The sequence below is a fragment of the Haliaeetus albicilla genome, chromosome 16, assembly GCF_947461875.1.
Source record: "Haliaeetus albicilla chromosome 16, bHalAlb1.1, whole genome shotgun sequence".
Classification (NCBI taxonomy): Eukaryota; Metazoa; Chordata; class Aves; order Accipitriformes; family Accipitridae; genus Haliaeetus; species Haliaeetus albicilla.
This window is the reverse complement of record NC_091498.1, coordinates 23,457,361-23,484,620: the sequence shown is the minus strand read 5'-3', so window position 1 is coordinate 23,484,620 and position 27,260 is coordinate 23,457,361. Positions and strand designations below refer to the sequence as shown.

The following is a 27,260-nucleotide window of genomic DNA, read 5'->3' as shown; positions in this document are numbered from 1 at the left end:
TGCAGTATTTCTCTGCAATAATATGTATGATGCTATTCTCATCGTGTCAGGAACCAAATATTTCTATAAAATGTATTAGAAATGAAAACTCTGTATTGTCAGTGTAAAAAATATGCTGAAGATATGCATGGCTGAACAGGCAAATGTAATTGAGCTACTGGAAGTTTAATATTGGAGATGCATTGTATTGACTGACAGTAGTATAAATGGTGAACAGACCTCTGCAAACATTTACTGTCATTACTCTTCACTACTTAGATTCCTAAGAGAAAGGAAGTTGAGAACAGTGCTACAGAGTCATAAGAAATCATCTTAAGTGTCTCCCAAGCCCTTTCCTTTGTCTAATAGGACAACAGATATCTCCAGATCTTTTTTTAAACAGGTTTCAAAGACAGCATGGACCAATCTGTATTAGAAAAGCCTTATTCTTACTGTAGATAGAAGGGAATTTTAGTAGCAATGGGATCCTTATTCCATCTAAATCAATAGACAAAGTTTCAATCTTGTTTAAGAAAAACTGACTGTGACTGCTGGGGAGGTGGGAAAGGAGATAGAGGTGCAAATTAAGCAAATAGCTAGATCTATAATAAGACATAAAGGTCTAAAAATGGGATAGGCATATTTGAAAGTGCAGTCCTCAAATTCCCTGCTTACCCTTCCAGTCACCAGAAGTTTTATTGCAGATTGTTTTGCAATGTTATTTGCCAGTCATCTGATGAATGCTTCCTTTGCCTGAACAGCAGTATGCTTTGATTTGGCTGAGATAAACAACTAAATATTTATATGAAGGAAAGAACTTTTGGAGACTTTCCTCAACCTATGTCTCTTAATTTGGTAGTGGTACTCGGAATGCACTTACTGCAAACTTCCAATGTTAGTTGATCACCTGAACCCTGTATAGCTATTGGTCCCAATACAATTGATGTCTTCTGAGGAAGGCAATGTAGATCTCAGTCTTCAGAAAATGCATTCTACTTGATGGAGCACCCTCACTTTCCTTTCTCTCTGGCTATTCTTTTGAGATTAGGCTCAGTTTTAGAAGCCTGACATTTCCATGAAGGGCTGAGGGTGCTTCCAGAGACTTAGAGCTTCATAGTTAGAAGCTTCCTGAGAAGTGCAAGATAAGGATTTGAACACTTGCAAATCAAGCAAGGAATTGAAATCCATGTCTTTCTGCCATCCTAAATGAATATTTTAATCACCAGTTCTTGTATAAAAGAGTAGGCATCATTGTTGCCATTTTGAGAGATGTATTCCCCTGTTAGTATTACTGTATTTATTTATATAATATATTAAAGCTGGGCTTAAGCTTCCAGCTCCTGGGTTTGGGAAGGTGAATCCTACAGCCCAGTAAAGTTATCAAGCACCTGATGGCCATGACATTTAGGGCACTTGTCACCTTGATGTTTCTTCTGTTGGCTAGTTTTGTTGGCCTCTGCTCTCTGAACTGACTCTTCTGAGGGGTCTAATAATCTTGTAATCAGTTTAAACATTTATCTGACGTACTGGTTTACTTTGAGGGCTAGGGGCATTAAAATCAGGTGTTGCATAGCCAGACATTGCATTGCACATGTTGCCTTGAAGATAATTCCTAAGACTTCAAATAGCTGTTTGAAATCATAGAAGCGGAAGGAAAGAAAAAGTTTAAAACGCCACCTACGATATCTTCCAGTCAACGCAGGGATATTCCGCAGTAATTAGTGCAGTCATCTAAAATGCCATTTAAAAATGAGCTCCTTAGCAGAAAAGCAAAAAGTAAGACAGACCCGCAGATCTTGTGAAATGCTTTTGTTTGTCAGGAAAGCCCATTTTGTGGGGGCAAGGGTGAGGGGAGAGAGAGTTTCCTCCAACCATTACAGCTCCATCAAATGCAATATTACCCCAGTAATGATTGTTATGCCTAATAGTCATGGACAGCAACTTTATTCATCCTAGCAAGTACACAAAGAAAAGCAGCACTGCAGTCTCTAAGATACGAAGCTTTCTCTGTTAAATTTGCCATGGATGGTTGGATTCATCAGTTTGCATGCATCTTTGACTGATACATCATGCTGGATGCTTTAGGCAAACACACACTAATTAGTAGAACAAATAGAAAACCCTGAGGATGCCCATGCTTAATGACATTGCCCATATTCTAAACCATCTCTACGACAAATTACTTATTTCATGGCTGTAGGCAGTGCAAGTTAATTTATCTGTATCAGTTGCTAAGTTGAAGCATTCACTTTTAACAAGACACACTATATTATACCTTTCTAGGAAACTTTCCAACACTTTGGGTTTTAAACAAAATAGAAACTAGAAGTAACAGGCCAGGCCAATTCAGGGATAAAATAAGAGATGTAGAATCTATTGTAAGTTAAAAGATTCAATAGACGCTGATAAATTAGTTAACTTTTAATTAGTTTAGTACCATAAAAAAAAAACCCTCAAAATTGTGAAGAGGACTTGAAATGAAATCCTCAGAGGAGCGTTGAGTTAGAACCCAGAATTCTGGCTCAGACAACGGTGGATTGTGTAGAAGCATGTGTAGTTCCCACCGTGAACGCTTCAGTCAGGTAATTGCTTTTCAATCAATCTCAGCAAAAGAAATGAGAACTCAAGTATGGAGAATGAAACGAATTCACAGGCATCTTGTTCCAGTATGGTTATAGTCATCTTGTCATTTTCAGTTGCGTGTTGGTTTGCTTTACTTCATTGATAAATCTGACTGAAAAACCTGAATAAAGTGAACCTTGTTCTCATAAAATGAACGAGGTGAACATAGTGGTTAAATGATACTCAAGAGTCTATGATAATGCTGAACAGTAGTCACTTAACTACCTAAATGAACATGGGTCTTCAGAACAGGCATAACCAAGCCAACTCAAAGCTTCAGTAGCAAAAGCTGACTGAATATTGTTGTCCTAATGACAACGGATCAAGCTGCCCTCACACTGGCAGGTTGGATGTGAGGGGAACAGTGAAGGGAGCGGATTGAGAGGAGGCAGATGACCTGGCAGATTACACTGGGAAGTCAGGATTCCTCTTGCTGCCTCATTCAGTAGGGTGAGAGGAACAGAAAAAGCAACTTGTCCAGGAAAGACCATTTATCCTCCCATAGTCAAACCCTTTTCTGAGTAGTGGAAGTCTCTACGGCCAGCCTGGCTCTCCAAGTGGTCTGGCAGAAGCAGTGTAGATGGTACCGCAGCCACTGTTGCAGGTGCCTAAGCAGGTGTGTGCTTAAGAATTGGATAATACCGTTCAGTGTGGTTGCAAAACCTTTACTGCCACGTCTTCACAAGCATATGGATGGACATTGTCAATAACTCCTTGTTTGCAATAAAAGCTTAAAATATCAACCAGCTGTTAACGCTAACTTTAGTGAACATGTATTTTGAGGCTGTGCTGGTTTACATTCTTTATAAATGTGTAATTTAGAGACTAAAATATAGACAAGCTGACAGTAGCAAAGCTTTTGCCAAGTAACCTTGCAGAAAGTAAAAGGTGCGGCATCCTCACAGACACCTTGAAGAAACACCTTTATTTGGCACACAACATTAGGTTGTTGCTAAAAAACTTCCAAAGGTAAGTTTGGAACACAAAAATTTGCAAATCTGATACTAGCAAATGCCTTAGTAGGTACCAGGAAGGTTTCAAGCTGCTTGCTGTTTGCCATACTTCCTTGGAAGTTGTGCTTAAATGCAGTTGCGTTCATCAATCTGCTAGTCTTGTCCCAGAGCAGGTGATTAGAAAGAGTTTTGTGCCCTCTTGTACATCTGGCATCCTGAAAGAATTCAGGTCCTGATCCAGGACATACCTTTCTGACTTTCTCCTCCACTTACAAAGCAGTGGAGGGAGGGAGAGAAGAGCAGCATTTGGGGATCAAAACACTGGAGTTAGGGACCCCGGGGGGCTAGGTTCACTTTTTTTCCCCACTGCTGTAAACTTAGAGAAGTCATTCAGTGCCATTGCACCTCAGTGTATATAGGCAAAGTAATGAGACCTGCTCTCTCTTTGCTTTCTCCTGTTTGCATCTGCTTGGATTTTTCTGAGTGTCGGAGCAGACCTCCCATGTTCACTTAGGTGAACTGTGCTCACGGCTGTCGTGTGCGTCCGTGGTGTGCTTGTATGTACGCTTACACAGCCTGCATCTCGGATATGCACGGTTGCAGGTTCACATAGAAATGAATCTCGTGTTTCTGGCACATCCACCTCTGTGCATCTCTCTTCTGTGGTACTCGAGATATTTCCACCCGCGAAGCCGCAGCCCGTGCTCCTCGCTTGTCAAGCGTGCGGAGAGCAAGCGGTGTCTTGGTCCATCTGCGCCGATTTCGCGGATACTGTTTACCACGTCTGCTGGTCTGGAGAAAGATGGGGGAGTGGAAGGGGGTCGGGAAATTCTTTGAGCCTTGTTATCCCTACAGTAACTATAGACTTTGGCAGGAATGCGGGTGATTAATCTCAGGTCTGTGGGCTTAGCCCGAGCGGCAGCCGCTCTCCCCGCCGCTGCGCTGGCTGTCTAGGCGACAGCAGCGTCCCCCGTGCTCCGCTCTTTGCCCGAGCCCTGCGAATTCAGCTCGGCTAAATAAACATTACCGAGCTGCTAATCACACGCTCTGAAACAAAACAGCACTTCACTTCGGGCTCTGGGCAAGATCAGACTTCCCTCCCTCCCTCCCTTTCCCTCCCTCCCTCCCTCTCTCTCCCCTCCCCTCCCTCTCTGCCCCCTCCCTGCTTTTCCCCTCCCTCTCCCCGGCAGCGGCTGAGCCGGTCCCTCCGACCTGGCAGCCTCATGCTGGGGGCCGCTGCCGGCCGGGGCTGACCGAGGCCGCCCTGCCCGGGGCCGCGCTGCCCGCGCTGCCCGCCCGCTGCCCCCCGCCGTTGCCGCCGCCGGGCTCCCAGGCACCGCCGCCGCCCCGCCGCGAAAAAGTTGTGCGGAGCTCCGAGGATGGGAGCGCATCTGCAGCCTCTAGCCCTGCGGCTTCTGGCGTTGACTTTCCCCTTGGTGGCCAAGGGGTTTTCTGACGAAACCTTGGAGAAAGCCGCGAAATCCGAGGGATATTGCAGTCGGATCCTGCGAGCCCAAGGCACCAGGAGGGAAGGGTACAATGAATTTAGCCTCAGGGTGGAGGGCGATCCCGAATTTTACAAGCCTGGAAACAGTTACCGGGGTAAGTTGGCCATCCTCTACTTCCCATGCTAACGATAATGGTCGGGACAAGTGCCTCTGAAACTAGAACGTGTCTCTGCCTGTCATCTCTGGATCCCTTTTGGCGTGTGTGTGACTGTGTGGGTTAAGACGGGGTAATATACTCCCACGCATTACTTTATTGGGGATGCTTTCATGACAAGCGAGAGGGAGTTGGATTTCACAGTATCGCTTTACTCCCAAACATTCACTCAGTGTTAAGAGGAATTTCCTTTCTTTTATGAATCCTCTCTGCCGGCTCAGCCCTAGCACAAGATCACAAGTTGATGCGATACAAAACGCACGCTCTTCTCCCGTTTACCTACTTCTACAGGATTTCTTCCTATCCCTTTAAATGTAACCCAGTGAACGGGAGAAGCTTTAACATTCAGCAGGAAGGAGAGGAAACTCGGAGCTAATTGTTCTTGCCCTGAAATATGAATGTTAATATAATGAGTTAGCATATGGGCAAACAGTGATGCAGCACGCTGCCAACTTCCCACATTTTCCACTTATGTTTATCCCACCCCCCGTTTTTTTCTGGGGAAATGAACAGATGGTTCAAACAGGAAAGAGGCAGAGACGGTGCCAATGACCACTGTAACTAAGAGATGGAGGCATTCGTTCCTCGCTGAGCGTTTCACGTACAATCCTTGAAATTAACCTCCAGAGCACACTTCAGTGTATTTTTCTGATTTATAGTCAAAGGCAGGTTTTGGTCACTTTTCCTTGCCTTTGGAAACAAACCTTCGTGGAGTATGCTGTTCACTTTGCATTGTAAAAGCACTTTGAAAAGAATTTGGACATTTTTAGGTACCATAACTAAGGTACTTCATAGGCATCACTTTGGAAAACAAATTTTGAGAGTTTCGTCTAAGCGTTGCTCCCGATCTTCCTTAGATTCGGTGTAAAGAGCAATGCTTTCCCATTGCATGAACATGGGAATCTTAGTATAGATAGGGAGAAAAAAACGTGCACATAGCATAATAGTCATGTTCTCTTCAAGGTTGAAAAATACATCTGCAGCTGTGATTACCCTGTTTTGAACATCAGCCTGTGATGATTTTTTTTGCATGATTTTTGCTAGATTTTTTTTCTCAAGAATCGATTGATTTTAATTTGGTGTGAGGAAATGCATGTTTCCTGCAAATTGGTTAACTGTTCCAGACATTAGGATTACTACCTTGAGTCTGAAAGATTTCATGTTGCGTGTCAGTTTGATACATCTAGTAAGCAGGATAGAGATGTGTCAAGTTCTTTGACAGTGACAAATGTGAATCTTCTTAAAAAGTTTTGGAATTTGCTTCTGTAAAACCATTATTGGATATTTTCAGTCATCTACCAAAGAAGTTTCTATTGCATGGAAATGCAGGGGAAAAGAAACTCCCAGATGAATTAGCAGAACTAATTTTCTGGAGATATTAGGTCTTGGCATTAGGAACTCAATTAATAAAATCACATTAGTATATTGTAGCTCCTTGGAAATGAGAAAATTACAGCTGATAGTAAAAAGTTAGAATGTAGACCACAAGTATGTGCCCAAGTTTTCAGTATTTAAGATTGAAGTATTCAAGTGGCACATAAGCTTACCTAGATAGTCCTTTAAGGGCACTTTCTGAATGACTGGAAGAGCATAAGTAAATGTTACCGTAACATAATCTATGGCAATAGTTAAAGCTAACAGCATTACAGAAAGTTTTAAGAGCTCATTTTCAAAGGCATTTCTGTAGTACAACTGGAACTTTATTACTGTTTTATATAAAGGGTAGAAAATCCAACCAATGATAAAAAAGTGTGGGATTATTGCAGGTCTGTGGGGTTTTTTTATCTGTAAATTACTAGATGTACAACACCACAGAAGACTTGCACAACCTCCATTGTGTTGGAGCCAAATGTGCCTGTTTCCATGGCCCCTGCTTGATTTAATGCAATCTGGAGCCTTGGCATGTTCCCTAGCGGGCTCCTGGAATAAACTAGTATTTATGCAAGGTGGATAATACAGGAATTAACTGTACATGCAAATGCTGTACTCCACCAAATTGACAGGATAGAGGCATCCATTTATGTTTGTGACTCTCTTGATTGATGGTTGATGTGACACATGTAAGACCCTCAAGCTGCAATGCCTGGAGGAAACATTGCAGCACTCTTGCAGTGTGGGAATCAGAAGACCGCAGTTCACAGCTGCCATTTGTCTTTGGGAAAATTTTTATGGCTTTCCTGCAGTTACTCACCTTTAGACCAGCCAGAATCTATTTGCCCTAAGGGGAAATCCTGGGTGGATCTGTGTGTATGGAAGCCTTGGTTTTCCACCTCTCTGGAGCTGTGATAGAGGAAAATGGCCTTGAGCACTGAATAACTTATTTGAATGGGTATGCACCTCCTCTGGTCTGCAAACACTGGTAGCAGTAAATAAGGACACATTCTCCTGCCTCAGATAATTAAAAAAGAAGTAGCAGCAGGGCTGAGGAGCCATCCTCCTTCCCTCTCTCATGTCTAACAAAGTAACAATGGCTATGGGCTTCGTGGTGTCCCACGGGGGAGGTGACATGGCTGATTTCTAACATCTTATTTGGGACTTCTGATGCTGTAGCCTGCAAGTGGCCTTCATCTGCCTGGTCTCTGAGGCTGCCATACTGTTGCCTCTCCCCTTGTGGAGCAGGCAGCCAAATGCATGTGGTGGGCAGGTTTTCCCATAGTACCAGGTTTGTGGGCACACCATCCTGGGATCAAGGTCCTCTCCTACCCGCTGGTAAACTTAGACTTTGATGTAGCTGCTCATGCTTCCGCTGAAGGTCAAAGTTTCCATTGCATTCAAAGGGCCCAAATGAGCCTTAAGTTTAGATGGTGTTATGGGGTAATGATCCTTGAAAGTACTCAGTCCTAGCTTTATTGATCTGTAGAGTTAGATTAATGATTGCATGAAAAATAAGGTAAGTTTCATCGTATTAAAAATATAAATGAAACTACTTCTAGAGAAAAGGCAGTAGTATGTCCATTTTGCATGCTGCCATGCAATGGACATAGTTTCTTCCATAATATGAAATTGTTACGCTGATGAAGAAAAGGAAGATTTGACTATTTGACTAGCATAGTCCTTAGATATACTTTCTGTGTGAATGCTGTTTCCGTTTTTAATGGAATTGCGGGTCTGTTCACCTTCTCAGTTTTCAAGGAAAAGCTCATTTAATGTTATACCCTCCCTTGCATTGGTCTGGGGACCTATCTCCTAAGGAGTGTTGAATCTTTTCTTTCCATTTCTTTCTTCCTCCCAACATGCAAACACTCTTTTCTGTACTTTACAAACAAACCCTTATTCTGTAAATGTTTTAGCGATTTTCAAGTTTCATAAATTGTGGATAGAAGTAGATATTAAAAGTGTATTTGCTGGTACTTGTGCGATGTACAACACAGGATGTGCTGTAGTGTAGGATGTGGAAACTCAGATTTCCTGCCTGAAACCAAAGGAGCAATTGCTTTGATCACCCCACCTTTAGCTGGGGACACTGGGGAAAGAGGAGTTCATTGAAGGTGTGTGCCAAAGTGCAACTTAGGTAATTAGAGATTTGCTGGAGGGGATGGAAACAGACAAAAGTAACTGTTGATATGTAATCTTCCCTTTAAAGCAAAACCTTTAACTTTGAGGCTTGCACTGAGATTTAACTGATCTTTACAGGAAGTTCATATTGTTCAATGAATGTTAATTAACGTGAACGCAGTGTGAGCAATGCTCAGCTGTTCTTTAAAATGGCAGAGTTTAGCCCAAGAAGGAGAACTCTCAACTCTTATGCAACCAGGAGCCGCTATCTCTGGTGAAAACCAGATGTAGTCTGACAGCTTCCCACTGCTGCCTGTGCAACGCAAGCCTCCTTCTGTGCTGAAACAATCAGTTCAGAGCCAGTGACTACAGAACCGTCACCATAACAAGGCTCTCTGTGTTTAGGAGTGCTTCACATAAAGCCTTGCACTGCTATGTTCCCTTAGCACACTGGAGAGTTCAGAGAACTGACAGAAATCTTTTCAGCTCAGGTGTTAACGTTTGCGCTGGCCTAGCTCAGGGGTGACCAAAGCACACGTTCATCTTGGTAGCCTTAAACTGAGGTTGCACGGACACTCAAATTCCACACGAGTCCACTCTGCTCCTGCGGGCCGTCGCCCTCCCGGCTCCTCGCTCGTCTTGGGGCGTCCCCACCGCTGGCAGAAGCGCTCCTGGGGCTGCACCCAGCTGAACTCCCGGGTTAGGGGTTTTTGGGGTCGTTTTACTTTCCGGCTGGATATGTTCCCTAGGTCAGCCGGCAGCACAGCTGCGTGGACGCGGCTGCTGTGTGAGCAAGTGCTGGGGGGGGAGGGCGGGATCACTCCTGTTGGAGGAAACATGGATTTATTCTGGGTTAAAATGACTGCGCAACCACAGCATGAGTACTGCTAACCCCAGGCATTCAAAAACTATGAGTCAGGCTTTGGAATTACCTCTTTTCCCCCCTCCCCCCCCAATGGCTTTTGTAGCATTTCAGATGTCCTTTATTTTATAGGTAGGTGTTTGTTTAGAATTTTGAAAACTGTTTGGTTTGATCTGTAAATCTGTGAGGAAAATGATGAAAACTGTTGAGTCAATTCACAGCTGGATTCTCTGTTTGCTTGCATAAGTATTTAAGTATTTCTGGTGTAACCTTTTACTCATACTGATTCAGAGTTTTGAATTACATGTAATATATGGAAAAAATTGTTCCATGTAAAAGACCTTTACGGCAATTAGTTTCTAAGAACCAGTGTTCAAGCAAGTGTAATGTGTTCATCCTTGTTGAGTTCAGCAGTGTGTTGTTCCCAGTTACTGTAACTGTGAGAGACTGGCTGCGGATTTTCATTTAGCTAGAGCTGCAAGAGTTTGCAAAATTGGACTAATAATACTAATTATTGGGCAGATAATAAATTAATGAATTGGAGCAATACTTATAAATGTGGTCAGAAATTGCAATGCTATTATGCTGCTACTTAGTTCCTGTATACACAAGTGGTGTTCCCCAGGGCTCGGTATTGGGGTCAGTTCCGTTTAATATCTATATCAATGAATCTGGATGATTGAGGGGATTGAGTGCGTCAGCAAGTTCGCAGATGACACCAAGTTGGGAGGGAGGGTTGATCTGCTGGAGGGTAGGAAGGGTCTGCAGAGGGATCTGGACAGGCTGAGGCCAATTTTATGGGGTTCAGCAAGGCCAAGCGCCAGGCCCTGCACTTGGGTCACAACAACCCCATGCAGCACTACAGGCTTGGGGAAGAGTGGCTGGAAAGCTGCCCGGCAGAGAAAGACCTGGGGGTGCTGGTCAACAGCCGGCTGAATATGAGCCGGCAGTGTGCCCAGGTGGCCAAGAAGGCACTTCAAGACATGGTTTAGTGGGCATGGTTGATGGTTGGACTCGATGATCTTAAAGGTTTTGTGCAACCTAAACAATTCTATGATTCTGTATAAAATGTGAGAGTTTCTTTCCCCGAAAATGATGAGGTTTAACCTCACAATAAGGTTCCATGGAATGAAAAGCATGCTGAAAATCTTGAGGGTTGGGGGACTTGCTGTTATGTCCATCACTACTCTACATTTGTACGGGTGTTTGCAGGTGTACAGGTCTAAACAAGGTAGTATAATTTCAATTTTTAACCTTTTTGTGTACCTCTCCAATCCTCCTTTTTTCACATATAGTTAGAAAAGTTATGTATTCTTACAAGTACCATGGGTTTTAGACCCAAATGCAGCTGCATAATGCTAGAAATTTTTAAATAGCCTATTTTATATTTTTCTGTTACTGAATTTCTAGATCAAAGAGCTCTCCATATGTTCCAAATGAACTCTGGGCATATTTTGAAATCCGTATCTTTTAAGGGCATTCTGTCATTTTTAGTAATGTGATTCAACCCCTCACGGCCTATTTGTGTGAGAGGGAGTCTCCTGTGAATACTCTTCTATGAAGCAGCATTGGTAGCTGCAGTTTGCTCATGAAAACTCTGGGTGGTCTTCAGTTTTTATTGTGCCAGTTAGGGTTTGAGAGTGTGACAATAGTGTACTACAAGCAATGCTGCCCACATTATGCTTAAAGTAAAAGCTACTTAAAACTATTAGTAATCCAGTTTTCTGTCTCTCTTACTTTCATTCAAAATTATTTTTTCCCTAAAATTTACCTCTGTTTCAGAAAAGGATTCCTATAAGGTGTTGAAAAGGGCTCAGTAATTTTAATGCTCCCCTGAAAGTCCCGCCTCAAAGCTCTGCCTCATTCTATCTTTCTGATAGCGTTCAGAAGAGCCAGAGCTGACGTAACTCGCGTGTTGCTGAGTGGTGCTTAGGTACTGATGGTGGCAAATGGAAAAATCACGCAAAGGTATCTTGTGCTAGCAGAAAATGAGGGATGTAATCCTGATGCTGAGCATGGTAAAATCAGATTAGTCAGCATTATGTTATTTGTTCTCTGCTGGTGGATCCGATGACGCCGTCCTGGTCAGGACTGGTGTGTGAAGAAGGGTGTTTTGCTGATGCGTAGAATGCTTTGGCAATCAGAGCTGGCAGCACAATCTTTAGAGGTCAGCTTTAGTTGTGAGTTTAACTTTGTGTCCTGTTCTACACTGAGGTTAAGGGAGAGGAAGGATACTTTTAGAGCCACCATCTCCAGATGGAGTACTGTGTTGAGTGTCGCTGAGCTGGAGCAGGCAATAAGGTTATCTTGCTTTACAGTTAAAGAAACTTTCGGTGTACTAAAATGCTTAGATGCTTGTCTATGCTCAGAGCAGAAGAAAAGCCAAAGCCAAATATTTAGGGGATGTTCCCTAACATTTAAAAAAACAACAACCAACCAAACAAAACTACAGCAACAACAACAACACCCCCCCCCCCAACAACACACAAAAAAACCCAAGGGAAAAAAAACCCCAAGTACGTGTGTCCCCACCCCCAAACTACCACCACCAAAATATCCCTTCTGTAGATCTGAGCAGATTAGCAATCTCTGTTCTTAAAAAAAAAAAAAAAAAAAAAAAAAGGAGGGGGGGTTGGTATTTCACATCATGCCAGTGTTTTTCAGTTTATGCGGAAACTTGGACTGAATATTTTTGTATTCTGGCTGGCTCTGCTCCATGTTATTAGTGTTCTAGTTTTTGTTAATACCAACTTAAAACACACACCGTTCAGGTTGAACTGTGAAATGATACGCAAGTGGCTGATTTCACAATTAATATTATGTTTTCGTTATTTCTGTTCTTTATAACTCAGTGACACTTTCTGCTGCCACTCCTGCTTACTTTCGAGGATTCACACTGATCGCTCTCAAGGAAGGAAAAGAAGGTGACAAAGAAGAAGACCATGCAGGAACTTTTCAGGTGAGAGAACTTTCCCTGACCTGTACCTCTAGGAGTCTTCCTTGCTGTATGCTTGGCTCAAAGGGAGATTTTATATGCACAGCAGAATGAAGACTATGTTTAAGTAAGCATAAATATTTGTGGATGTTGACACGAGAGCGACATAGTGTATTTTATATTCCAAGCAACCTCTTCAAGAGGTTAAGGCTTTTGTACGATGACTTCAGCTCGCCTTCCCACATTCTTACAGTTAAACATGAGCATCAATTATTTGAACTAGAGTCTAGAACACCTGAATTTGTTATCCAAAGTGAATATCAAAATTGTTTTATTCACATTTTGTATTTTTTTGCCTAGATATTTTTGTCCATTCAGATGTAGATTATGACTGAGAAGTGTTTGCCACAGCTGTAATGACTGTTTTATCAGTCATAAAATAGATTCTGCTGTTTTATTGATGCTCAGTAGTACTTAACGAACACATTCAGTGGGGTGAAATGTTGTTTATCATTATTAAAAGGATCAGAATCCAGAGCAATGATTCACAAAATAGTATTTCCAGCTATTTCAAGATCACATTGCATGAAAGGAATTCTGGAAATTGAGAATACACATCATATTTATGAAAGTAGGTAGAAATTATGTAGGTTTGTTGATACTCAGATGGGGTATTGATTGCTATTTGACTTTCCAAACTTAGAAATATTGTTGAATGATATTGATTTATAATTTATAGGATGGTTAATAATATCAATACTAATTTTAATAATGATCTATAGATAGAAGATTTCACTTGCGTCAAAGAAGCATTTCTGTGTTTTCAAGGGAAATACTCAAAAGTTCTAATTTTGGTGATCTACAAGGAGACAGAAATCAACTTAATCCTAGCATCTCTTCCTGAAGCATCTTCCGGTTTTTGTATATAGCAAATATGATGTGCAAACTCAATACGTATTTGCCCTCTTTTCCTGTTGAGTTTGCCTAGAGGCCTCTTTCTGATTTTCGTACACTTTGGAAAAAGATCTAGAGTAACAAAGAATTTATTTGATGTTGGAATAACTCTATCTTCCTTAAAATTAAACAATCTCCTAATATTATTTGGGAGAAATCTGTTTAATATGGATAGGTTGGTTTTTTTTTTAAGAATAAGCTAGCATTGAAGCATCAGCTACTGTTAAGAAGTAGAAACAGCAGTGCTTCATCTATTTTAAAAGAGACTTGTTAATGTTCATTTCTGTATTTCAGCTGTTAATGTCTCTATAGTTGTGGCTAATGGGAAAGATTTGACCTGAGTTTTGCCTTTATGGCCGGGCGTATGTCTAGCTCATAATGTAGTGAGAAACTCACTAAGCTTTGCTGAAGTACAGAGGAATTTTGAAGTCAGCAGAGTGGGATGCAAATGGAAATTCTATATAGATTAAAAAAAAAAAAAAAGCCCAATGGATCTCAGTGGAGGGAAGATTGTTTAATTAGCTTTATTTTATGGATTGCAATCTAAAATCAGTATTCTAATTGGCAGATGAGAGTTTCAAATTCTATGCATAACTAAACTTGTATTTCTGTGGCACAAGCAGTACTCACTGTGGTCATCCCACATTAGCACAATTAACTGAAGTTCATTTGGATAGTGCCTGCCAGTTCTGCCTGTGTTGATACTTAAATAAGAATCTTAAATCTGTATCCAATGAATGCTTACAGTGATAAAGACCAATGTCTCTTGTATCATTCCTAGGTGCTAGTAACTAGAAGAGGAAAAAAGATGTTTAGTTCAAGGGTTTGCACTGTGTTTTTATTATAATGTCAAAATCCTAATGGTGTCTAAACAGCTGTGCAGAGTAAGAAAAAACTGTGTGTACAGTAACTTCCATGTCCCTTGCAGTTACGTATTTCCTGTGCTCACATGGAGAATATGTTATTCCGTGAATTACCTAGTAGAACAGAACTCAGTGAAAATTCCTTAATAGTGGCAAGAGACTAAATGCTTCTGGTCTACTGACATAAGCCTCTGCCCCCATGAGGAGACACATATACTTGTTCAAATAATAGTCAAAACAAAGCACATGAATGCACTGCCTGAAGCAAAGTGCTTCATTCATATTAGCAAGACTTTGCAGTATGACCAGGATAGAAAGAAATTAAAGTTGACCAAATAAGACACGTGTTTCCCCCCATGCCTCAGAGACTGTAAAACACCATTTTTTCAAGCCTGTGAGCGGCACTTTCAAATCATGAGGTGTGGGTTGCAATATCTTTCATGGGGAAAACCAGAACCCACGCTCTGTACTCAGGTCAAGATCCCATTGGGGCTGTGCCTTCTGTTTTGCACAGCTATCGAGTGTTAAACTGATCAACAGGTGTAATGCCTCAAAGTACTGTAAAGGGGCATGTGCTACAGTAGCAAGGTGTTAAATAAGGTCTAATATCTCAGACATGGTAACTGAGGCTGGAAAAACATTGTTTTCGGTGGTCACGGTCATGCTGCAGCAGGTTGAGTGCTGCAGCCCGTTGCAAAGGATGAACGTGCAGTAAGTAGCTGCCAGGAGTTGGCCCTGCAGGGGCTTTGCTCTTTTACAACCTCCTCATGGCTCATTTACTCTTGCCTGACTCTGCAAGTCAGCAGGTACGGTCAATCTTCATTAATCATTAAGCTGCAGGGTCTTGATCCTATAAATAGCACAGCTGTTAAAATTCTTGGTCGGACAGGTATTGTTTTGCTGTACTTTTTTTGGTTACCTTTGTACTTGCCATGGAGTAGAGACTTTGAGAAGTGTAGTTTGGACTCCACCATTCTAAATTCCTCTGAGAAAATTGAGACTTTTAAATCTGATTTTACTGTTGTTTGTTTATTTAATGCAGCCAAACTTCTTTTTCTTTGTCCTTGTAGCACACCCAGGGCACAGTTTGGCTTTAAAATAAACAAATCGCATTGTCTCCCACAAACACGCAAACATATGTTAAATAGCTAAATTAAATATGGTTGGGGAATTAAAGATGCCAAATTCAGTCATAGAAGTTTGGGGATATAATAATACAGCTCTTACTTATGCCAGTGGTAATTGTACAACTCGGGGGTGCAGTGCGGCTCTCTGAAAGCTTTGGATATCATGTCCCATTGGCCTCTTTACACAAGCCATTCCCAACTGTTGTCATGCAGACTGCTGATCTTTCTCTTTTGTAATGTTTAGCAACAGTCTGCAAATTGTTGGAAGGCAAATTATACTCGAGGGCAACAATCAAGCACTGATTGACTCTAGAACAGTATCTATACAGGCCATTTTAATCAACATATGTCTGCAATGTAATAGATTTAGTCTGGTAAATAATGTAGAATAATAGAAATTTAGTGCTGAACCTCATCTATCTTCCTCATTCTCTGAGGAAGAATATCTATTCCAAGAAGATTCTTAGTGCATTTTTTCTGAATCTGTTCTGAAGAAGTATTCAACAACAGCAAAAAATTAATCTCTCCAAGTGGCCTGTTCAAACACTTCAATATATTACATTTTATAGAAAATATAAGGAAAACTTTATAGAGCTTTTACTAACATCAAAACTGAGTCTTCACTAATAGTGGTTAAATTGCTGTCTTATCAGATTATCTTCTTAAATTAAGAATTTTCTCAATATCTTAAGAGACAGTTATTCTGAAGTTTCCCTTATTCTCTCTTCAGTTCCACACGCTCTCCACCTGTTTTTTATTAAAATTCTCATATTTTCATTGTAGGGCATCTTTTTTTTCAATTTTGCTATTTCTGCAGTCAAATTGAGAGTTCAGTCTTATTTATATTCCTCAGAGTTATACACAATAGTCAATCTGGACCCTCAGCATAAAAGCATATGGAATTTAGATGCAATAATCCTTTGGAGTATCCTAATTGCTTCCCTTGTCTTCATGCAGAATCCTCTAAGTGTATGCAACTTGCCTTTACTGCAGGAACATCTCAGCATTGTAGAGGAGGTCCATGATAAAGTCCTAAATCCTTTCCTGCATGTACTGCTGCCTACATTGTGATTCCTCATTTTCTGTCTGTGCACTTTGTTTCCTCTAAGTGTAGAGCTTTATTCAATTTATCAAGAAATTTCTGAACTACAATCCTATCTTTCAAAGTGCTCACCATTCCTCCAAAAATTGGTGTTATTTGTGGACTTTATAACTATATGCTTCACAACTAAACAGTCAATATAGTATATTGTGTGCAAATGTGACCTGCTTTTCTCATGCACAGTGATAAAATGAGTTGTAAAGACTCAAAATTAGACACTTCTCTGTATTGTTTTGGCATAATCAGCTGTTAGATTCTTATGTCCACTATTTTTGTGATAGTTTAGTGTTAAATGCATTCATCATAGTAGTGTTCCTGGAGGTGTCTTTTTGACTTTCTTTGCTCTAGAGTGAATCAAGACACTCTCAGTTTAGGTCACTGAATTTAATGACCCACTAGTGCAAAGCCAATGTAAGAACATAAGCAGGGACGGCAGTAGCAAGAGTGAAGGTTTCATTATAAGTATAGCATTTATAAAAGCTAGGGACATGTGCTGAAGAAGAAAACATTTAAGGAAAATTGGAGTAGTAGTGAGCTAAGTAAGGTAAGTGGTCCTTTATTCTAAGCCCTTCTTCTCTAGGTTTATTCTGAAAGAATAGCCCCAACCATTGCCTTTGTTTTTGAAGACACGCTGACTGATGACCAGTTCTTTTGATGCTGTTTAGCTGACTGATGTGTTTACCAAAGCTTTTAGATTAAAAGGTATTTTTACAAGCTCTTAGAAAAGCAGTTGCTCAATTGGTCTGTTCCAGCATTTTATAGGAATCTTACATCTTTTTAAGCAGCTGATATACTGCATTTTGAAAGAAGCAGTCTTAAAAGGCTTTTAGCCATGTCTCATGATTTATTAGTCCTTGTATTTATAAGCAGTTTGTTTATAGTTTTTAAAAAATTAATGACTACAATTATTTATTAAGCTTTTTAATATAAAAATTAAGCTGTGCTTATGTAATCTTGATGTTGCACTCAACTTGCATGTTTTTTTAACCTTGTCTCCTAATATAAGCACATCAGGCTACTTAATAAATGGCTTATTCTGAGACGTATGAAATGATGTAGTTTTTTTTAACAAGTGTGCAGAACTTTGAAGTATTTTGCTCATGTTTGCATTCTCTACATTCCCTTTCCAAGCATCTTATCACTGAAACTGAGTCTGTCATCTTACTGCTTATTAGCATATGGAAGTAATGTATTTTTATTCTGATTTGATGTGAAATGTTCAAAATCAACAATGATTTGCAAATCAAGGAGGATGAATTTCCACTTCATAGTGAAACAACACAGTTTAGGTTTCTTAGTAAAGCTGCCTCACACTAGTAAATGAAAACAATGTTTCTATCTAATTAAACTTTCAAATTTAAAAAATTCTTCAGGGTTTTCGTGAAAGAGGGCTCAGACATTACAAGTAGGAAACATAAACTTCAAGTGACATGTGATGTGAGGGGGGTGGGGGAGAAAGAATGGACACTGTTTACTTTTGCCTTTAAACCTAGTAATTATGTGGCTATGTCGTTGTATGCCTACTTTCCATTTATCAAATGGAAAAGAATACAAAGCTGTCTAGGTTGGTTTCAAAGAGAGACAGATGCTGTACCCCTCAAAAGGGGGGGAATGCAATTGCATCCAAACCCCTAAATGAAAATTCTCTTCCTGAAGTATTGATCAGCAGTTCTTCTATCAGCAGGAGATAAATCAATGTGAAATAGCTGTACACAAACATTAAATTCACGATCCAAAGCTCAACATCCAAATTTAACATTACAGGAGTATGTTAAATATGAAAGAATCAGAATATGCCAAGTATATGATTTGGAGGCTGAGAAGGTAGAGATAAATTCTGAGTCTGTAAAATTTAAGTCTCCTGGTCTTTTGCATTTGCAAGAGTATTCCTGAATTTTCTTTCTGTGAGAATCATTGCATATATTATTCTAGACAGAAAAAAGAAATGATTTTATAATGGTAAAACAAGCTCTAATTCACTTTTCCTGCAGAGTGGAATTGATTGTCCTTAATAATGAAAACTTTCACACATTTTTCTAGAACTCTCCAACTTCCATATTGTGATACTTAGGGATTAAATATGAGCTTAAAAAAAAAGAAAAAGGTATCTGCCACAGCCAGTCCTAGCATTGATTGGAAAATGTGAACACTTTGAATGAGATTAAATACAAAAATCTCCAGTACGCTGGAGAAACCTTAACCTGAACCACTTATTGGCAAGGTTTTGGTTAAAAATTGTCTCAGGAGATACATCTTGCTTCAAACAGTAAAAGATAACTATTTAAAAGAGTGATGAGCACCAGAAACTCACAGAAGAGAAACAGCTCTGCAATAGTGATTATTTGCTACTGATGAGGCTGTAGAAAAAACAAATTAGATTCTGACCATGTAGGGGTTTTTGCATCCTTCCTTTACATTTATTTGTTTGTTCTGGTTTGGGCTTACTATGAATGAGGCAAAATTTTTTACATTGTAACATTTCCCACTTTTTGCATATACTAAATGTTGGCTTGTTATACCTTGGGAACTCCTTCAACTCATTGTATACATAGTTGCTGTGTCTTTCAGAATTAATTATTGAAACCATAAAATCGCATATTCAAAATCAGAAAATATAAGAAATTTCTGAATACTGCTTTGCTGTGTATTTTATTATAGTGGATCTTTGAAGTACTAGCTAACACACATTTATGAAGAGGAAATAAATATTAAATTGTACTTGCAGTGTAACTTCACTACTGAAGGAAAATGGGTTTCAGTTTCTTAGCCTAGGCTCTTACTTGTGTTGACAACTTGCTTATCTCAACTCCGTGAGTTTTTCATGTAGCTTCCTGGTTTATCACCAGGTGCTGATAGTGGGGCAAGAGCTAAGAGGCTTTCTGTGACAGACCTCTGAGATTTATGTGGCCCAGACTCTTCCACCACGGATGCTGGGAGGATGAGAGTCAACAGGTACAAGCTCAAAAAAGGCAGGATAAGACTAGATATAAGGAAGAACTTTGTCTCTACAAGGACAGTCAGGCAGTGGCAGGGATTGCCCAGATAAGGCTATGTAGTCTTCACTTGGAGGTTTTGAAAACTTGCCCGGATACAAGTATTTGTATTTCTAGTAATGTATTTTGATCATTGGAGTTATGAACAGATGCCAACACATACAATACCCAGTCTCTAGTACATACACAGTGCAGTATAGTTACACTTAGTCTGTAGTGCAAGATGTGTACAACATTCTTTTACATGGGTATTTGAATCAATCTGAACAAGTTCATAACCATTGATTTAATATTGAAAAACTTGCCTATATATACCTTTGTGCTAAATATTCATAACCTGAGCACTCAAACCAGAGACTTCTTTCCCCCAGCCCCACTTTGATAAGACATACTCATGTGTGATGGGTTGACCCTGGCTGGACGCCAGGTGCCCACCAAAGCCGTTCTATCACTCCCCCATCCTCAGCTGGACAGGGGAGAGAAAAATATAACAAAAAAGCTTGCGGGTCGAGATAAGGACAGGAGAGATCATTCACTAATTACCATCACGGGCAAAACAGACTCAGTTTAGGGAAAATTAGCTCACTTTTTATTACAAATCAGCCAGAGTAAGGTAAATGAGAAATAAAACGAAATCTCAGAACACCTTCCCTCCACCCCTCCCTTCTTCCCGGGCACAACTTCACTCCCGGATTTCTCCACCAAGCCCCCCCAGCGGCACAAGGGGGACAGGGATGGGGTTTACGGTCATCACATGTTATTTTCTGCCGCTTCACCTCCTCAGGGCGAGGGCTCATCACACTCTTCCCCTGCTCCAACGTGGGGTCCCACCCATGGGAGACAGTCCTCCACGAACTTTCTCCAACGTGGGCCATTCCCACGGGCTGCAGTTCTTCACGAACTGCTCCAGCATGGGTCCTTTCCACGGGCTGCAGTCCTTCAGGAGCACACTGCTCCAGCGTGGGTCCCCCACGGGGTCACAAGTCCTGCCAGAAAACCTGCTCCGTGGGCTCCTCTCTCCACAGATCCGCAGGTCCTGCCAGGAACCTGCTCCAGCGCAGGGTTCCCACGGGGTCACAGCCTCCTTCAGGAACCCACCTGCTCCGGCGTGGGGTCCTCCACGGGCTGCAGGTGGATATCTGCCCCACCATGGACCTCCCTGGACTGCAGGGGGACAGCCTGCCTCACCAGGGTCTTCACCACGGGCTGCAGGGGAATCTTCGCTCCGGCGCCTGGAGCATCTCCTCCCCTCCTTCTGCACTGACCTTGGTGTCCGCAGGCTTGTTTCTCTTACATGTTCTCACTCCTCTCTCCGGTGGCTGCTTTCCGCGTCCCAACTTTTTTTTCCTTCTTAAAAATGTTATCACAGAGGCGTTACCACTATCACTGATTGGCTCGGCCTTGGCCGGCGGCGGGTCCGTCTTAGAGCCAGCTGGTATAGGCTCGCTCTCTCTTGAACACAGGGGAAGCTTCCAGCAGCTTCTTGCAGGAGCCATCCCTGTAACCCCCCCTGCTACCAAAACCTTGCCACATAAAACCAATACATCATGCTGATGGAAGATTGATAGCTTAACGCTGACTTCCTCTCAGCCAGCTTAATTTTAAATATGCTGGAGAGCCTTTTGTAAGGGTTTTCTTGCTATGTAACTGCCATCACTTTTAAAAATTTAAATTCTTTTTTTATTATATTTATTTGGCTTTAGTTTCTCTTCTGCCATTTTTTTTCTTTATTCACCCTTTTTCTGTCTCTCTGCTTGGCTATGGAAAAGATCATCTAGTTTTTGGCCATGTAGTTTTTTGTCCTCTTTCTTCATTTAATCTAATTTTATTTATTCTCTTTTCTTTATATCTGGGGTTTTTTTTGTCTGCTGCGGAAATACTGTTTCTTGAGAATGACTTCAAATGATGGTTGTAAGCTTATGTTTCTTAAAGCTTATGTTTTTTGAAAAGGGTTATACCTAAACAAATATTTTATTTGTTGATGTTTCAAGTTCTGCTTTAAAAAACAACCAACCAACCACTCCCCCCCAAAACAAACAAACAAACAAAAAACCCCAAACCCAAACAAAAAACCCTCCTAAAACCCACCAAAACCAGAAAGCATGCCTCTTGCTTATATGTTAGCTAAAACTCCAGAGTCCTCTTCAGATCCAAGGCTTATCAGAGTCAGGTTATCTAAAGCCTGACTTCTGCCCTGCCTTGCAGTCTGCCAGTGCATGCAGCCTACCTATGCAGTGCCGGAGTGCATCATGGTAAGATATCAGAATTGCCTAATTAAATCTCCTGTTAAAAAAGAATACTAGTTTATTCCGTTCCTAGGATTAGCACTAAACTGCAAGACTTTCTGGTTCAAAGAGGCTTATTAGAGAATTGTTTTTATAGAATTTGGCACTGACACTTAACAAATTAGCTTCGCTGTCGGAAGAAGTAAAGAGAGGAAATGACACTGGAAGCACCATCCCTTTCTGCCTTGGAGACTCCAGTCTGCTCTTCAGGCACATCAGCACTGGGAATCTGCTTCTGGGCCTTTTGGGGCTTGGGACCTTTTGATGCCTTACAAGGGTTCTCTGTTCAGGGCTTGCTTCCAGACTCGAGGCCAGTTTTGCATTTGCAATTATTTCATTCAGAGCCAAAGTCTGGTTCTGGGAGTGCAGATCCCACTAACTCTCTTTTGTCAATCAGTAGAAGCTGTATGTTCTTCCCCTGGGCAGTATTTAAGAGGACATATCTATCTCAGTGTCTCTAAAGGGATGCATTTCAAATATCCTTTTTCTCTAGTGCAGGTAATCTACCTAACTCATTGTTATTCCGGTGTTAGATAGTCTTTCTTCAGATGGGCCATGTGAAATTTTAGGAAAGACATTTAACCCTCTGGCAACAGCCAGTGCTTTACAGTTACCATTAGGTAGCTGTCATGGGTTATAACTCTGCGTGTATGTAGGCTCCAGGTTCACTGAAATGTCTGTTCAGTTTCTCTTTCTTCATTCATAATGTTGCCATCAGGCTTTCCTTCCTAGATTTCCCTTTTGGTCTCCTCATTATTTACCAGCTTCATCTAAGGCACTCATCAATTACTCTAGATTTTTTTGTGTGTGTCTCTACTGAGAAAGATCAGCATTCTTCACTCGTTAGCTCCTATTATCTTTCTTTAATGCTCCAAGAATTACTTCTGATGTAGTTGTTTGCCATTCTGCAGCATCAGAAAACCTTCAGTGCGTCAGTTCCAATCAATGGGACCTTAGAGCAAGTGTTTGTTCTTTGCACTTCCACTTTACATCAGGTTACAAAGCTTTTATTGGGTATTCCCTACTGATCTTGACTTCTTAGCTATCACTGCCTGTAATCTGAACTACAATAGGTATGGATCTGGACAACCATGTTACCCCTATAATGACACAGGGCTTTAAAAGGAAGAATTATTCTGGGGAAACATGCTTATTCTGACACTTGTCTCCAAATGAGCACTGCCAGCTACCAGACTACAATGACTAGACTATAGAAGTACAGAATTATGTCAGTACTTGAAAGTCTTTTCTCATAATGTGCTTCCTTTTCCCTTGAAGTGATTTGGGGGTGGGGGAAGGTGGTGATGAAGGCTGAGGCTCCACTTGACAGTTTCTCCAGGCTGTATGGACTATTCTACTACTTTAAGAAAATCCTGCTGTCAGTCCTCTGGACTTTTGAGGAAGGTACACATATGCCAGTAGAAAGTCTCCCAATTAAATTTAAACAGTCTTTTTTTTTTTCACCACACCCCCCCCCCCCCAAGTGTCTTCAAATTACTTCTGGTGACTTAGAAAGGGAATGGCTCTTTTAAATTCAGGAATTTACTTACCTGACTCCTTCATCAATAGTTGTGGCAGGGAAAATCCTTCCTCCAGGCTTCACAGTCAAGTGAGGCAAGTCAGTTCTCAACACAACTCATTGCTGAATTAATTGCTATCAGATGTACTAAAAGTACTGCTTGCTATGTCAGTTGTCTTGAGAACTACTTTCTGAATTCAGAAGGCAATTTTGCATTACCAAAGTGACAATATATTTAGCTTTCATTATTCTAGACTGTATGTGTACCCTTCTCTGAGCTAGATGCAGTCCAGCCTGACAGTCCTCCTTGTTTACCACTGTTCCCTTTCTGATGATGGTAGGGACCGCTCAGTGTTTTGCAAAGGGATACTGTTTCAACTTCCATTGCTGTCCTGAACAGCTGTAATTGATTATTCTCTTTGCTGTGATAGCTCTTTCTCATGACCTAACAACCCAGGATCATTAGTCTTCTGATCATAGTGTATTTACCCTACATCAGAATGATGCAAGACCTGTTCAGGGAAATGACCATATCTCTTGATTCTAGTGCATTCAACATATTTGCCTTTTGGTGCTTTATCCTAATATACCTTCACAGATATTTTTGTCATTTCACTTCATGTAGTCATGAATGGAAATCCATAATGATGTCCTCAGAATGATACACAAGGACTTATACAGCTGAAAAATATACTTTCTCATCCTGAACACATCAGATGTTTTGCTTCAATGCTAGTCTTCACTCGAGACTTTGCAGACATGTTTCTGATTAGGATGCTTGGTTTTCTTTTGTCTATTTTCTCTGAAAACTGCAAGATAAGGCTAGGATGTAGCTTTAAGAAGTCTTCTTTTCCTGACCTGGTTGAGGTTATTTGGAGTCCCAGACCCAAAAGCCATATAATGTTGCTTTTCCTCTCACAGCTACTCTTGCAGAACTCCAGGAACTTGTCTCATCTAGCATGACGCTGGAATGCTTCAATGTAAAGTGATCTTGTTCATCCCTGGTTTGTGAAGTCTGGGGTTATAAGGACATCACTAGCTGAAAGTACTTATACAGAAGAATCTCTTCAGGCGTATGGACAAAGTTCAGTCATCAGAACTTTTCCTGGTGTGTCACCCACATCCCGATTTTCTCCAATTGCTTGCTATCCACCTCAGCCTCTGTTTAACAATCACCTGAATGCTATCCCCTTCATTAATGTAAAGCCCTGCCAGAGGGGTTCTCATTGCTCATCTGCTACATAACTATAATTTTTCCAAGGCCTCCTGAGGCACTGCCCCAGTGAGCAGTCCCACCGGTGAGACTTGATTCAGTCCTGTTTGTTCTCCTGTGACCTTTCTGTTAACTACTCGCACTGATCCCAGCCTGCCCCCTGCATCTCCATCTGCGTGGATTTCCTGACTGTGGTCATCACTGCTATAAAAGTAATGCTTTTATGGATGGTTTCACATCTGCTAAATTGTTCTCTGACAGAATTGCTCTGGTACCTGTGCAGGACTGTGATCTTAATCAGTAGACAAAGCCAGGAGATCTGGCTTTTGCTTCAAGCGGGAGATAAGGTTATCTCTGCCTCCCCCCTTCCCTGACTTGCTCCTTTAGTTCCGAGAGCTTCCTTAGCATAAGGAGAGCTTTTGCTTTCTACATTGCCTGAGCCAGGTCCTTTGCTCAACCTCTCATTTTTGTGTGTGTCTAGCAGGGAGACACCAGAGAGCAGCCATAAGTACATACAGTCCCACCACAGACCACTTCTGAGTCAAGTTATTTCTCAAGCCATTGTATGGGTGTTTCCATCCTAGATAGCATCAGGACAGCTACTTATAGGACTGATTTGCAGGAGCTTGACTTACTAATCAAGCACTAAAAATTCAAGGATATGTCTAGAAATAATGCACCACTTGCAAGTATAGTTATGCAGGTTGTTTTTTTTTTTTTCTGAAATGATTCTTGATTCCTACTCCAAGTCTTTGTGCTTGTGGAAGGACCCATTGCTGGGAATCACCCATGGTGGAAATCTAAGTATCAACAATCACTGAAAGGAGACAAAAAAGTTGCTTGTGAGTAATTATGTTCCTCAGAGGTGGGTTGAATTTTTTTTCAACTATTTATCTCCAACCATCTCCCCTTCTGCTCTGTTTTGTCTCCCTTTTCAGTTGCTGTGAGAAAAACTGAAGATCATGTGTTCCACTTTACTTTTTTCATGGCTGTGTAAGAGGCAGGATACGAATGTATCCTGCACGTACTGCGAAAGCAGAATTTTCTGGTGTAGGTACTTTTGTTTTCAACTGATATAGGCAAGTGAGTATATAATGAATACCTATATAGGCAAGACATTTCAAGAAGCTGTTATTACTGGTAACCTGTTGAACTTTCTATAAAAAAATATTATTTTACCAAATAAATTCCCAAGCAATATTTGCTGGACAGTATTTTGTATTTTTTTATCCATAGTTACTTTTGGTTATTGAAACAGCCTATTAAAATTAATTTTCACATGAAAATAAATCGAGAATATTGAAGAAATTCCTGATCCAGTTGCACAAAAGCTAATGTTTGGCTCTTGAGAATGCTTTTCTTAGTACTCGGTAATTAGAAAGGGAAATTCCCTGCTGGTATAGAGCTACCATTTTGTTCCTCATTCCCTGCATTGTCACTGTGGGTAGGGTTATTATGCAATCTCTGGCAAGCTCATCCTACCAGACTGCTTACTAATTTGTAGGCTGTAGGTGTAAATTGAAAAGCCTTCATCCTGCTTCTGTTTACTTCACAGATTGAACTGGGCTCCAATTATTCTCATCTATGTGAATTGAGGCACTGTTGTTGCTCTTGCCTCTTTTTTTTTTTTTTTCCTTGTGGGTGGGCATAGCTCATTTGAACCTGTATTTCTTTTCAAAAGAAACATTTAAAAGAATGAGTACGTAAGAAGTAGTTTTAGTACTTACTGTTCTGTAACTTTAATGATTATATATCTCGATACAGTCAGTAGTGCAGTAGAAGTTCCTTAGGGCATTGCCAGTGTTTATTCATGATTTGTCAGGCACACATCAGGGTTTTGCTCTCTTGGAACTCATTTAATTTTTATTTGTGGTTTTTTTTTTTTTTTTTTTTTTTTATTCCAGTTGTATGAGTAAAGCTGGCTCTGCTTGTATGGGAGGCTTAATTATACTTGGTGTTGCTCGGTTTAGCCTCCTTGTCACAAACTTATTTTAGCTAACCTACTGCTTTTTAAAGAGGAGGAAAACACAGAAGGGGAGAAGGGGGACATAAAGTAGCAAACAAACGCTGAAAATGGAGAAATACTTCATACTGCAACCTCTCTTGAGCAATAGGTCACTTTCATAGGAAAATCATCTACCTGTTTTATATCATTAATAGAAGAATGCTTTCTGGGAGCTTCAGAGAGGTATTTTAAATGGTTGTTTAGGCAGCAGTTTGCCTCTTAATGGTGGTCCTTTTGCTCTGGCTTCACTGTACATGGTAGTGTGGGAATCCCAGATGTAGGAATAAATCAAGAACCTGCAGTTAGTAAATTACCCCCCACACTAATCCTGCCTGTTAAGAAAATCTGCCCACACGTTGTGATAAATCCTAGCATTATTAAGATAATCATAAATGTTTTCTGTATTTGCTGCATGCATAGGACCAGTGAGTGTTTTGGCTATGCAAAGTTTCTTGGCTCCCTTTGAGATCTTTCAGTAACCTAGTTTTATTATCTATAAAGGTTATACAAAGTACTTATATGAATTAAAATTGGGTTATGATATATTTAGACAGTGGGATTATATAATAGCCTTAGCTTCAAATACAGTGTGTTCCAAACAATAATTTGATTTTTTTTTTTCTTAGAGGTTGCATAGGATTTCTATAAAGGATGAAAGACCTGTATGCCACCTACTCAAAACTCTCTGTAT

General features: G+C 40.8%; 1 protein-coding gene across 1 annotated transcript in view; it reads left to right on the top strand.

Moving 5' to 3' along the window:
- The first annotated feature begins 4,852 nt into the window (after positions 1-4,852).
- SPON1 (spondin 1) overlaps positions 4,853-27,260 on the top strand; it is a 204,437-nt gene continuing 182,029 nt past the window's right edge. The window contains exons 1-2 of the mRNA XM_069803959.1: positions 4,853-5,156; positions 12,426-12,532. Of these exons, the coding sequence (XP_069660060.1) occupies positions 4,934-5,156; positions 12,426-12,532 (330 nt within the window). The 5' untranslated portion in view covers positions 4,853-4,933. The remainder of the gene's footprint in view (positions 5,157-12,425; positions 12,533-27,260) is intronic.